Here is a 14,492-nt window from a genome sequence, read left to right on the forward strand (position 1 = left end):
GCAGGCCTCCTTTAGGCCTAGCTACTCAAACTCCTGGAGAGGACGTTAGAGCCGCGCCTCCAGGAGAAGGTAGGGAGAGAGGCCTCCTACTCCTGCCGAAGCCTCAGGTAGGGGGATTCCTCAAACACACTCGGCAAGCTTGGCGGAACAACGGAGCAGATCTATGGACCGTAGCAGTCCTGAGGGACGGGTACAGGGTTCCCTTCCTGGCAGACCCGCCCCCTCTCCCGACCGACAGGCAGAGTGGTTGGCTCCCAAGGACCCCTTGAAGAAGGCGGCATTACAGGAGGAAGTGTCGGCCATGCTCTCCAAAGGGGCATTAGAACTAGTCAAGAACCCCACCCCGGGGTTCTACAGCAGGCTCTTCCTGGTGGAGAAGGCAACAGGGGGTTGGAGGCCGGTCATAGATCTTTCGGCCCTCAACAAGTTCATGTGCAAGACCGACTTCAAGATGGACACCCCGAAGTCGGTGATGGCAGCCTTGAGGGAGGGAGACTTCATGATGTCCCTAGACCTCAAGGACGCGTATTTTCAGATCCCTGTTCACCCCTCCAGCAGGAAGTTCCTAAGGGTGAAATGGGGTGCCCAGTCGTTGCAATTCAGGACCCTTTGCTTCGGGCTGTCGACAGCTCCTCAGGTCTTCACGAGGGTCTTCTCAACAGTGTCAGTCTGGGCTCAAGAACAGGGCATCCGCCTGATCCGGTACCTAGACGACTGGTTGTTGCGTTCAGCCTCAGAGGAAGCACTGAAGGAGCAAGGCGCGAGGCTTCTACGGTTCTGCAAGGACTTGGGTATCACCATCAACCTAGAAAAGTCACAACTGATACCCTCCACCAGGATGACCTACCTGGGGATGGTTCTAGACACCAAGTTGGGGAGGGCCTTCCCCTCCTCAGAGGTTAGAAAATCTAGACCGAATAATTCTCCCCTTCCTATCAAACCTTCCAAGGAGAGCCAAAGACTGGCAGAGGTTAGTGGGCCACCTGGTGTCGTTAGAGAAGTTAGTCCCCCGGGGGAGACTCAAGCTAAGGGCAGTTCAGTGGAACCTAAAAGAACTCTGGTCCCCGGGAGAGTCCCCGCACAAGTTAGTCACAGTGTACACGGAGACGAAGGAAACCCTGAAATGGTGGCACGACAGGGCGAACACCCTCAAGGGAATGCCCTTCGTGATTGATCCTCCGTACGCATCGAAGGAGGGATGGGGAGCCCATCTTCTCGACGAATCAGCAAAGGGAAAGTGGTCCCCCGAAGAAAAGAACTTTCACATAAACGTCCTGGAACTGATGGCGGTTCAGAGGGTGTGCGTAGAATTCGTCCACCTTCTCCGAGGGAACACGGTGGCATTAATGTGCGACAACGCCACGGTGGTAGCCTATGTGAAAAAGTAAGGAGGGCTAAAGTCGAGGGAGTTGTGCAGTCTCACGACAAAGATCCTGGAATGGGCCGCAAAGGAGAACATCGAGATCACAGCCAGTTTCATTCCAGGGAAGAGGAACGTCCTAGCTGACAGCCTCAGCAGGATGGGCCAAGTAGTATGGTCGTAGTGGTCCCTACACGCAGAAGTGGCCCAGACGGTCATCCTGAGATGGGGACCGCCGGTGATGGACCTCTTCGCCACAAAACTCAACGCACAGCTCCCCATGTTCTGTTCTCCAGTGCCAGACCCAGCAGCAGCGTTCGAGGACGCCTTTCAATACTCTTGGGACAACCTCGACGTTTATGCCTTCCCTCCCTTTGGGACCCTCAGGCAGGTCCTCAACAGAGTCAGACGAGCGAAGAACCAGCGGATGACTTTGGTAGCGCCGTGGTGGCCGGGGAGAGAGAGGTTCGCAGACCTAAAGGAACTGGCGGTCCTTCCATCCTGGCCGCTTCCGGACAGAGAAGACCTCCTACGTCAGCCCCACTTCCAAAAGTTTCACGAAAACCCTCGGTCCCTCCGCCTACACGTGTGGAGGTTATCGAGTGGCTCCTGAGGAAGGAGGGATACTCGTCGAAGACCGCCTCGAGGATGTCGGGTTACCTGAGACGGTCCTCAGTCTCGGTTTATCAAGCTAAATGGGCCACTTTCACAAAATGGTGCACCTCCCAGAACCTCAGGCCGCTGGAAGCCTCCATTCATAAGATAGCGGATTTCCTAGTCCATCTGAGAGACAACTTAGGCATGTCTATCCCGACCATCAAAGGTGTCCGAGCTGCTTTGGGTCATGTCTTTCTCCTCAAGGGTCTCGATCTAGGAGCTTCCCGGCAGATCTTGATGCTCATCAAGAGCTTCGAACAATCGTGTTCTCCCCGTTCCTTTAGAGTGCCGCAGTGGGACATTGCCAGAGTCCTTAAGACCCTGTCTGGGCCACCCTTCGAACCCCTCAGGGACATCCTTGACAAAGACCTCACCCTCAAGACTGTCTTCCTTCTCGCCCTGGCCTCTGCTAAACGAGTTAGCGAACTCTATGGGCTGTCGTACGAGGTTTCGCACTCGAAAGGGTGGAAGGATTTGAGTTTCAAGTTCTTGCCAGATTTCGTGGCCAAGATGCAGAACCCTGCCTCCTGGGACCCTAGGTTTGAGGGCTTTTCAGTTCCAGCGATTCCGCGATCAGACAACCCAAGGGATTTGTTGCTATGCCCGGTCAGGGCAGTTAGGAAATACCTGGAAAGGACAGCCAGACTTCGCCCTGGGATTAAGAGTCTGTTTGTCTCCTCCGGCCCGGTAAAGAAGGCAGTGTCCAGGAACACCATCTTCTGGTTACGGCAAGTCATAAAGAGATCCTATGACAGTGACGGACCCTCGGTGCCGGGTAAGCCGCGCCCCCATGATATTAGGGGCCTGAGCACTTCACTAGCCTTCGAGAACAAGAGGGTGGGCCAGATCCTGAAGGCGGGTACATGGTCCAGGCAGTCCACGTTTACGGCCCACTACCTGAAGGACTGTACTAGGAAGTCTCTGGACTCCTTCAGTCATTTCCAGGAAGTCTCTGGACTCCTTCAGTCATTTCCAGGAAGTCTCTGGACTCCTTCTCCATTGGTCCGGTCATTTCCAGGAAGTCTCTGGACTCCTCCATTGGTCCGGTCATTTCCACGCTCCAACAGGTTTAAGGTTGAAGCCCTGGGAAATTGGAAAGTAATTCCAAGCAAAACAAGTTGCTTACTTTTCCCCCCCTTATTCCTGCTTTTCCTCCATTCCCTTTCCCCTTACTCCTCCCATGTGAGAATCGTTCATTGGAGACGCCCATGTCCGAAGATCTTTACAGAGACAAGTTACTTAGACACTACAGTAAATAGTTTTTTGAGTAGTTCTCCCCAAGACTCATATCCTGTTTGGTGGTCAAAAGAACCTAGCCTCTTATCTAGGTTCAATCATTAGTATCCAGCAGGTCTCTCGGTCTGTAAGACTAAACCCCCCCCCCCCCCCTCTCAAGTATAAGTCTCCTAAGGAAGCAGTTTGAGGTAAGTACTCTGTGTTGGAACAAATAACAAATTTTAAGTAATTTGTATTTTTCCTAACAGTACTTACCTCGAACTACTTTCGGGTTATTGCCCGCCCATCCTTCCCGGAGTGTCTTACAGGAGTTTGATACCATAATTATCAAAAGCTTACTGGTGACCGAGACCTAGCCCCACGTTCTCGCTGACCCGGGTCGCCTTAGGGCAAGTACCCATCCGCCACAGAGGGACCCACTATAGAAAACGGAGATAGGGGAAACTACACAAAATTCTGGTCGGTTGGGAGGAGAATCCCAGATACTCCTAAGAAAGTAGTTCGAGTTAAGTACTGTTAGGAATAATACAAATTACTTAAAATTTGTGATATTTTTAGGGTGCAAGCAATTCTCAAATTTGTATTTAAGAAAATAGGAATAGAAAAAGATAAAAAAATGATAAAGATTCAACAAGTAACATGCACTGTACAGAGAAGGAACTAGTTTTAACATCTAACCCCTGAAGGAGAAAGCCCATGAAAATAACCCATGAGATTGATTATTTTAGTTTATTATTACGCTTTTATTCTACTTAAAATAACAAGATATTATACTGATGTTAGAAATTAAGGTTTAATACAAAAGCTGCCTAAAGTTTATAAGAACTCATTTATTATAATAAAGATCCACAAAATCATGTCCAAATAATAAGTGATATGAAAAATTTACATAAAGTGGAATGAAAAACTTATTTTAAATAAAAGTTTTTCAGGTTAGCTTTGATACACTTACAGCAGATATCAGTTCGGTAGAGAAATGAGGCTTTGAAAACAAAAATCAAATTTTTTAAATTATGTATTTTTCTTAACTATACAAACTTAGGTACTTTAAATGTGAATATGATTTGGCTAGGCTAAAATGAACTTTTAACTTTTATTGAAGAGGAGTAGCTACTGATGGGTGGAGGGTAAGCGCTTTAGTGGGGGTGATTAAAGGACTCTGATTTGTATAATTAAACATCCTCCTTTAATAGGAGACAGGAAGTCCTTATAAAATCAAACTGGCCGTTTTAGATTTCCCGGGGAAATGTCACAAGCACCTGGTCCAGTATAGGAACGGAAGTGTAGACAGTCATGGAAAAACCCATGTCCGTGTGATGGATATTTTGTCTGAATGTATGGTCATTCTGAGAAATAGGTTTTCATATACTCTATCCATCCTACTCTTGTATGGGAGGAATGGAAATAATTTTTAACCAAACTTGTCATGCCTGGAAAGAAAAGTTGCTGGACTGACATTCAGTACATCTGCTGCACCTCATTCTAGGCTTGGGTCACAACTGCTATCTTGGATGAAATGCTTCTTGTTCTGTAAAGGAGGTAGGTTGGTTGTGCATTGTTATGCAGCTACCACCAGACAAAGGGTACATCCAAGAACCTAATGGTATACTCCCAAAGGTACTGGGCGGTGAAGGTTGTCTGGGGGATTTCAAAATTATGCCTTCAAGACTTGTGCCACCGACAGGTTCTTCTTGAATGCTTGGGTTGAGCCAATACCCCTGACTGTGAGTCCATGCCAAGGATAGTCCTTCTAGTCCCTCTAAGATTGTTAAGTAGGACATCTGGTGATGCCATGAAGCTGTGTTCTTAGGTATCATCCTCTTCACCCTTTTAATGATGAAAAGGGTCTATGGTATTTAGCCTGAAGATTTAATATCCTTTCTGGTATCGTTGTATTGCCCTCATACAACAGAGAAGCAAGTGATCCTGATCCCTGCTAGTTGCCGCTTTGTAGAGAAGGGATGGAGGAGGAGTTGTGGGCAGCTTGGTACTGGCAATGAAATGCAGAACAAAAGTGAAGGAGGCCTTCTTCCATCCTTTTAAGATGATTCAATTAGCTCATATGGGGCTTGCATGAGGATCTTTGCACTCTGGTGACATCCAACCTCAGGGTCTTAGATCTCCCTGGGAAGAGTAAGACTACTTGAAGCACTCAATTGCAAACACACTTCAAATGGTTAAATATCCCTAATATGAGACCAGTCACAGAAGATGGCCAACTTTCCTTGGTAGACAGCTGCAGAAGACCATTGCAGTATCTAGACTTCTGTGCAGTTCTTTGCAAAATGCCTTTCACGTGGAAGAGATATCAGATAGTCGCCAACTGTAAAGTGTAAGTGATGCAGCAATTGTGTTACCCCTGAAGGTGGGACTAGTCGAGGCAGTCATTGGGGTAATTCTCTTGGTACTTTGACAGGGAGCACCAGCAAATCTGGATACTATTTGGGGTGTGGACACTTGCGAGCCACTATGGTCATCATGAGAATTGAAGTCGTCAACAGACAGCTGACTAATTGGCAAATCAGGCAGGTGAGGAAATGCAAAAGTGGCCTGGTTGTCCCAGGGGTGTTGGAAGGCGTTTCATTCAATACGAGACCAATCGCAGAAGGCAAGAGCTTAAATACCATTTACCGATACTTCTTCCCAGTGGTGGTGGTTTCTCTCCCTTAAGAGAGAGGGCAACCGACAGTGCATGTGCTAGGTTCAGTATGAGAACAGGTAACAGGAGAAAAAACAATTGAACCATGTACTGAGACACTGGAAAGGTATTCACTCTTTCTCCCACAAGTACGCAGAGAGAGGTTGGTTAGTCTACATGTACGTTACTCCTACCAATTGGTCTTCCTGGACCAATTTGGTGATCTCTTTTACTTGTTCTTCTTGAAGTAGCAGCATTGCAAGATTCTAATGAAGATGAGGTAGAGGGGAAGATGTGATTCCTTCAAAGGGGTCGTGCAAGCCTGTGATGATGTATATAGGGGAAAAGACCACAAGGGACTCTTCAAAGCAGCAGAGAAGAGACCACCAAGTGTAATAGCCTTTAATGCCTCCCCAGCAATTGAGAAGACACTTCAGGGACAGCAAAAGAGTGGTAACCCTTTCCTTAACAAACTGCAGTAGCCCTTTTTCTTGAACACACTGCAGTACCAAAACCTCTTCCTGCTAATGGAGCACTAGCAATGTCAACGGAATGCCAATTTCCTTAGGTTCATATCGTAATGCCTCAGTCATGCCTCCCTAAAGGAACAAAGATAAAACAAAAAATCAGACATCCAAAATCAAACACAGCAAGAACACACCTTTAATGGCTGTTAGGTGGGCAAGGCTTACCATCCAACAGCCAGTAGCTACCAATACCTCATTAAAATTCTTGGCCATTCCAGCTAAGCTAGAATCATAGGTGGCTTGCATTCGTATAGGAACAGAAGTTTTTACAAGATATACCTGCAATAAAGAAGTTCTACATTATTTTGTATCACAAATTGTCATGGAAAATGAAGCTTTCATATGCATTGGGCACCTCATATCTCAGTTGTTTAGATTCCTGTACTCCTGAAATTAATCATACTGTCTTAACAAAAACTGACTACATAATACACTTTAAGTGGGATGAACAGAAATAAATCAATTACTCTCATAGCTAAACTTTACAATGTGTTCAAATATAATTCAACTGTAAAGGAGCATCAGAAGGGATCCACATATGCTCTCTTCAAAGGATGTATATGAAAGAATTAAAAGAATCGTATAAATAAATTCTTGTCACCAACAGTACTAAACAGGAAAAGTTACGGCTAGTTGAAGATAGAAAGGGCTGCCATAGGTAACCAGCTGTCCAGTGATTGTTCATAGTTCAGCATATGTGTAGGAATCCCAACTGTAATTTAAATAAAAAGCCTTCAATTGCTTACTGTATGACTTATATACAGTTCCAGTTCAGCACAACTAGTCCTTTCAAGATTAAAATGTGATGTGCTTTCAACTGTTCCTCCCAATGTCACATATAAATGAATCTAAACTGGAAAAGCAATGAGAAGCCTTCAAATTTTCGAAGTATAGAACATACTGATCTATTAATCCAAACAGGGATTGCATTCTGAAACTCAACTGTTCACAGTATAGTGCATATGAATTGTTCTGTAACGTACATACACAGGAATTGTAAATGGGAATGCAATGTGAAACCGTTAACTGTTCCCAACCATATACAAACGAATACAAAGTTATTGCAAAATGAAGCTTATAATTGTTCACATTGCAGCACATGTATTGGATTCAAACTGGGAATCCAATATGAAGCCTTCAATTGTATCATCAGAGAAAATTGATGGTCTCAAAAGCAGGACCTTAGTGTTAGCCACTGACTAGGTCTTGCTTATGTTAAGAACCATTCAGCAATACAGTAAAGGGTAACTGGAGGAAACTTCACAATTGCACTATGAAATAAGAAGTTACAAGATGTTAGACAGCAAGATTGATGAAGCGGGATTGTATGAGAAACATCTTGGATGGTTAAGTTAAACTGCAGTACAACAGAACATTCTTAATTTCTTTACAAGTTAATCATTACATCTTGGACTGTCATCTTTATCATTGTCACAGCTCTAGCTTCTGTCTTCACTATCACTGCCTTTAGTGTCTGCTTTCTTACATCTGTCCACATTAGGCTTGTAGTTTCAGGTTTTTAACAGAACTGAGCCTCCACAATCAAGCAGTAGCTGCAGTCCCACCTCTTCTATCACTATTAATTATTGACCTGTGCACTGTTTAAAAGTTTAGATATTTAGTGTTGTACAGATTATTTGGTCTAAAGTAGAGCAATTTCAGGAAAGCAGTGGGTACAGAAGTTATTTGTAGTATGGCAAAGACTAGAAACTAGAGCAATACAAGAAATGCACAAAAAATGTAGAACTGTAATGCTAATAGTGGGGTAAATTGTATGTTAAGAAAAAAGTTAAACTAAAAATACTGCATTCACATCACATGTTTAGCTCATTAATGTGGTAAGAATAATTATCATTATAGCAAACCAAAGGATTGGTTACATAAAGTAAGAATTTTTTATTGTATAGTTCTTGAAATATACTACAGAAATTATGATATTGTATTTAAATTACAGTGTAGCAAACTAGTGAAGGTTATAAAAGCTATGTTCGATATCACATTACCTCCTTGGAAAACATTTTACAGTTTTATTAGATAGCATAAAATAAAATATAAAGTCATCCTAATGACCAAACAAGCATACATTGAAGATTTGTATAGTACCATGATAATGCCAATGTCAACAAAATTATTTCCTATCATAGTGAATATTTCTACCAAAATAGAATACAATAAAATATAAAGTCATCCTAATGACCAAACAAGCATACGTTGAAGATTTGTATAGTACCATGATAATGCCAATGTCAACAAAATTATTTCCTATCATAGTGAATATTTCTACCAAAATAGAATACAATAAAAATGACACTTGAATAGTAAAAATAAATCAATCACATCCAGTTACATAACTTCACTAGTAATTTCTTAATATATTTGGAGCATTTTCAAGGGTATCAAATAAAAACCTTACTCTTAACTAAAAAAAATATATATTGATGAATTTAATATCACTCCTAAGCATACTGGTAACAAACTGATTAAAGTCTAGGCATTCAATGAATGATAATCTTAGTACACTCGACTGTATCACGTCATATAATACTTGCCTGTAACAAAATAATCCACAAAACATATATATGAAGTACCCAAAGGCTTAAAATAAAATAAATTCAAATAATGAAAACTATTCATCATAATTTACTTGATAAAAAGAAGGATATGCAACAACAAAGATACAATACAGGAATTAATTATGTGCATATTTTTTTTTTACAGGTTACAACTTTTCCAAGAAATCTACAGTTCACGTCACTGTATGGCTAAATATTGAAAGTTACTTGCACAAAAATAAAACATTTCCATGACACTTCACAGATGGTAGCCTAATTATATCTGTACTGTTGTTCTGAATAGCTATAAAAGTTTGAAACAAATGGAAATGTATAAGTACCTTAAAATAAAAAACTATTATGAACAGATTACCTAGAAAGTTACTAATCAATTTGTCTTCATGTTTCAGACTCTTCATTTGAGCTGATAAGTGCCTTACATGGCAAACTATAGCCAGGCTGAGGTTTCATTATATTAAGTTGTACAAAATTGTTTTGACAGTTTAGCTACTGTCTCACACCTTTAAAATGCCATATAAAAGAACAATATAAAAGTATTTGAAATATATAAACTGCAAAATAAAAACAAGTATTTGTCAAATTACAGGTTACTTATTACTCATAAAATTGATAAAGCTCCATACTAATACTAAAAAGTAAAACTTATCATTAATTATGTAGGTACATTGTATAGTAATCAACAAAACTGCTATTATTACATTTATTACTAATATATATATGTGTGTGTGATTGGTTGTACTCTGTGCAAAACTCAGCGATTTCTTTATAATTTACTGTATACAGTATATAATTTTATTAAACTGATCTACTACTTCCAGGTGTAACTTTAAATACTAAGTAGTGGTTATCAAAACTTGTCATTTATAAAAAAAAGGGTAAGTTTTCCGTTGATGACAAAAATTACACAAAAAAGGCTGCATTTGGAAGGGAGACTGAGCAAATGTGGTTTTATAGAGTAGAGCAAATGTGGTTTTATAGAGTAATATAGTACATAATACAGTACTACACTTTACAAAACTGTGAATGTATTTTTCATATTCTAAAATACTATAAGGAAAACTCTGGTAATGCAGTTAACCATTGACCACTGATTAACTGTAATACAAAATATAATTTTCTATACGATATTCATCACAATACTAGCTTTCAGGTCACCTTTTGGGTCAAAGTTTTTATGCTTTAAACCATGCATTAGTAAATATACTTAGGAATTACAAAACAGAAAAGAAAGAGTTCATTATCACAAACTAGACAGAAGTTAGGCTTCTCTTGTGAATTGGCAATCAACACTCCGTTCTCCATTCTGGTGCCTCGGCTAACTCTCGAGCACTTACCTCTTCGACAGATCCTTCACCCAGAACAGGACCTATTAAACAGTCAAAATAAGTAGGTAATTATTGCTGTACCATGATATTTGAAAAATAATAAGAAGGTCCTCAACTTACAAACATTTGGAGATACAAACAAATCCAGTTGAAATCATAAATCCTAGATATTGCATCAAAAGTTTGTAGACTGTAATACAATAAAGAAATACAGTAATAAAGCAATATTAATAACATTTTTAATAACCTGATATTTATTTCATATGAAAAGGGACTATTTGTTATTTTGCAGCGGGAAACTGTAGGAATGGGAGTTAGGCTGGGCCTACCCTAGGACAATTTATCAGCTTTTGACTTGCAAACAGCTTTTTGGAACCTATTAAGTTTGTAAGTTGAGGGTATTCTATATCATAGATATGTGGCATTGTTAAAAAAAAAAAATTTATTATATACTATATGTATCCTAAAACCACAATACCTTTGGAAAAAATTACCTTAAATAATCTTCATATAAAACTTTATTATTTTCCTTCAACAGGAAAGTCACTCAGCCAGGACAATAAAGTTTTTACTTTTCAATGGAAATAAAAATATTATGTTCTAACCTGAAAAAAAGTATTTCACTACTACTAAACTTTCTACACCCACACTGTTAAAATTTTGTTTTATGCTATCAAAAAATTTACGATTTTTAAGCCCTAAACATATGACATGCAGTATAATACTTTAATCTTATTAAGTTAAATACCAGCTAAAAATTAATGTAATAACCCACAACATCAATACTCTCTCCCTAAACCTCAAAAAAAAAAAAAAAAAAAAATATTACTGTACTGGTGTAGTTATAACTTTGCTATTGTAATGTACGCACCATTTTTCCAAAACTTGATAAGATCAAGTAAATAATAAACATGACAAAATTATCTAATGCAACCCCCTTATTTTATAATTACAGAATAGAATACAAAGCCATCATAAGTTAAACAAAAATAATATAATATTTCAAAGTTCAATCTTTTCAAATATCTTTCAACGTGTACTATATACACACACATTATTTGATATGAGTAAATATGAATCAACAAAAACAGTATAGAAGGTTTTTGTATTCTAATCTTCAACATCCACGTTTATTACTTTCTGCCTTTCAATTTTTCCTTTCATTTCTTTTCATCACCTCACCATCTCTTAGCAAATGACTTTCAAAATTCTTTAACCTTACCTTGCTCTACTTTACACCTTAGAGAGCAAAAATACTCTGCAAATCTAAGAATATTAATTTCTCTACGATCATATTAAACAACATAAATCACAACCCCTGAGGCGTGTGCAACCTGTTCTACAAGATCTACATCAATGACTTTTATTGTTACTTGAACTGCAGTAATAAGAAAGAAGCAATAGATAAATATTTCCAGTTGAAATTAATATACTGGCAGGAAATTCAGCTGGGTATCTATTAAAAGCTAAAAGTCTTCTGTTCCTGAGGCTGCACAAGGAAACTACAGTAGAATACAGTAAAAGAAAATTTTACAAGAGGAAATACACAGCGTATGGTACAAAACATGGATGATAAATTGAGAATAATCTTTATCTATGAACTTATACACAAGCCATGATAAATAGGTGGTCTTGTTACTGAACAAATTAAATAAAAATAAATGCTATATAATAAAAGAAACAAATGGCGAGAGAAAATTATGAAAACCAGGTTAGAATAAAAAAATACATAATTATATTACTTACGGAGGCTCAATAATTCAAAACGTGCAAGGATGTCATTATAATCCTGTGTTTCTTCACTCACTGGAGTCCCACAATACCCTCCTCTCTCTCGCACAAAGGTCAAAAGACTACTCCAGTACCTAGAAATGAATAAATCGCATGTAATAAAAATTAATTTAAAAAATTCTAAATGATACATCACAATCAATAGCTTTGTTCTAAGGGCAATACCTAACATGTGCTGTAATCATTACTAAATGGTTATTATAGAGTCCCTTTCCCCTTCCAACCCCAGCTTCACCTACTTTTTAGCATTCTACTTTACCAGTTTCCTTTCTTCTATCTTGTCCCATTTCTTCTAAACTTTTTAGTTTCCCCTTTCCAACAAATAGTCCAACTAGCACTGGGTTGTAGTCCAAATTATGTACATAACCTCTATTTTACTTTTCCTATTAATACACAATTTGTATAAATGAAAAACAAAATCCTTGTTCTATAAACTAAGGGATATGTTTTTAAACAATATAGTATACATTATCAAATAAGTTGCAAACCTAATTGGAAAGCAGAATGATACAAGTCTACAAAGAGAGCACCTTACAGATACAGAAGTAAAGAAAGCATAACAAGTTTTTACAGTAAAATTGTCTGTAAAACCAAAATGTATAACTACAGTAGTTTGAACTCTTGTGGTTGAAACAATTCAACTAAAGACTATGAAAACTAATAAAGGGATTTTGACGTAGGAAAAATCTATTTCTGGGCGAGGGACCTGTGCCGCCCAGTGAATAAGCTCCTATTAGCACTTATTCTTAGGTAAATTACTGCTAAATATACCAGAGAAAAAATGTAAAGGAGTGCTAGGTTAACTAGCTCGCTCACCTATTGGTGTCGGTATAGAATTGGGCGTATAATCCAGAGGTCCCGCACTATTTAGATTCATCCACGACAAAGACCCCAATAGAGGAGAGCCGTTCAACCTCACTCGGCACCACCAACTCTGCATCCGCTCAGAACCCAACTCCTTAGCACCCAAAGTTTGGGGACTCCAAGGGAGAGGAGCTGGGAGGGTTCACTGGGCGGCACAGGTCCCTCGCCCAGAAATAGATTTTTCCTACGTCAAAATCCCTTTTCTGGGCTTGAACCTGTGCCGGCCAGTAAATATATACAAGAGAAATGTCACCAAACTTGCAAAATAAAGGAAAAAACATAAACATAAGGGAAATACAAGTTGCTTTAATCAGAGATGAGTGCCAAAAACAGCTATAAGGGTATCTTAAAAAGAACATAAATCCACTTGGTAGAACAATTGACAAAAAAAGGTAAGGTATAATAATGCTGTGAGTGATGATATATACAGATACTCAGGAGTCAAAAAATTTACAAATATAATAATAGTAATCAGGTGCGAAACCAACGAATACAAATAGGGTATAAATGAGGCAGGTAAGGGGGAGAGATAAAATGACAAGGAATTAACATGTGAGTTACCTGGGGGTAACTACGCTCCCTGCAGCTACTGTAGGAAATTTAAGGGCTTCCAAATGTTTAAGGTAGTGTTTCTTGAACACTGACGGTGATTTCCACCCTGTATACCTGGAAAGGTCCGTAAAATTCATGTGGTGAAAAAAGTTCACCGAAGTAGCAACCGCTCTGATATCATGTGCAAGAGGAAAAGAGTCAGGGCTAGCTTGTTTAATAAAATACAAAATTTGTTGCCTGATCCCTTTAATGGTAATGGTACCGCCTTGTTCTCTAACGAATAGAGGCCCCGAGGAGTTAGAGGAGGTCCGGGATAAATAAGACCTAAGAGTAGTAACAGGGCACAGAGACGGATCTTGCGTGAGGGGAACAATTTTCCAGGAGGACCATCTGTTCTGAGGGTCTTCGTTCTTAGCTAAAAAGAATTTGTTAGGTGAAAGAAGGACCTCTCCCGAAGGAAGGAACTCAATATGACCCGGGTCTCTTGACAAAGCTGCCAGTTCAGAAATTCTTGCCCCGGAAGCCAAACTCACCAGGAAAAGTGTTTTCCTGAGAAGGGGAATGTAATCACAAGAACTGTTAATGGTATCAGAAGCCAATTTGAGTACATCATTAAGGAACCAGGTAACCGGGGTAGGACGAGTAACCGGTTTCAGTCTGGCACAGGCTTTCGGAATTGAAGCTAACAAAGAGTCGGTTAAGTCTATGTTAAAACCCACTAGGAAGATCTTTTTCAAGGCAGATTTAATAGTGGTGATAGTATTGGCTGCCAGACCTGATTCTAATAAAGTTCTAAAGAAAGTGACTGTAAGGTTCAAGTTCATACAGTGTACGTCTGAGTCTATCAAAAATTTAGCCAACTTTTTAACCGCAGAATCATATTGGCGGATGGTGGAATCCCGTTTATCTGATTCTAGGAACAGGGTGTTTTGAGGATCGATATTGGCACCATGCATGGCCGCAAACTTC

The 14,492-nt window shown here is 39.8% G+C and overlaps 2 protein-coding genes across 2 annotated transcripts in view; one reads left to right on the plus strand and one right to left on the minus strand.

The window, feature by feature from the left end:
- The window catches only part of LOC137658556 (uncharacterized), a 52,595-nt gene extending 43,301 nt beyond the window's left edge, over positions 1-9,294 (plus strand). Inside the window, exon 8 of the transcript XR_011047366.1 lies at positions 9,137-9,294. The gene's annotated coding sequence lies outside the window, so the exon portion shown is untranslated. The remainder of the gene's footprint in view (positions 1-9,136) is intronic.
- Positions 4,064-14,492, minus strand: part of LOC137658555 (putative helicase mov-10-B.1) — a 186,101-nt gene continuing 175,672 nt past the window's right edge. Inside the window, exons 22-23 of the mRNA XM_068393440.1 lie at positions 12,063-12,181; positions 4,064-10,357 (exon numbers count right to left, since the gene is read on the minus strand). Coding sequence (XP_068249541.1) covers positions 10,275-10,357; positions 12,063-12,181 — 202 coding nt within the window. The 3' untranslated portion in view covers positions 4,064-10,274. The remainder of the gene's footprint in view (positions 10,358-12,062; positions 12,182-14,492) is intronic.

The sequence above is a fragment of the Palaemon carinicauda genome, chromosome 19 (genome assembly GCF_036898095.1).
Source record: "Palaemon carinicauda isolate YSFRI2023 chromosome 19, ASM3689809v2, whole genome shotgun sequence".
NCBI classification, from domain to species: domain Eukaryota; kingdom Metazoa; phylum Arthropoda; class Malacostraca; order Decapoda; family Palaemonidae; genus Palaemon; species Palaemon carinicauda.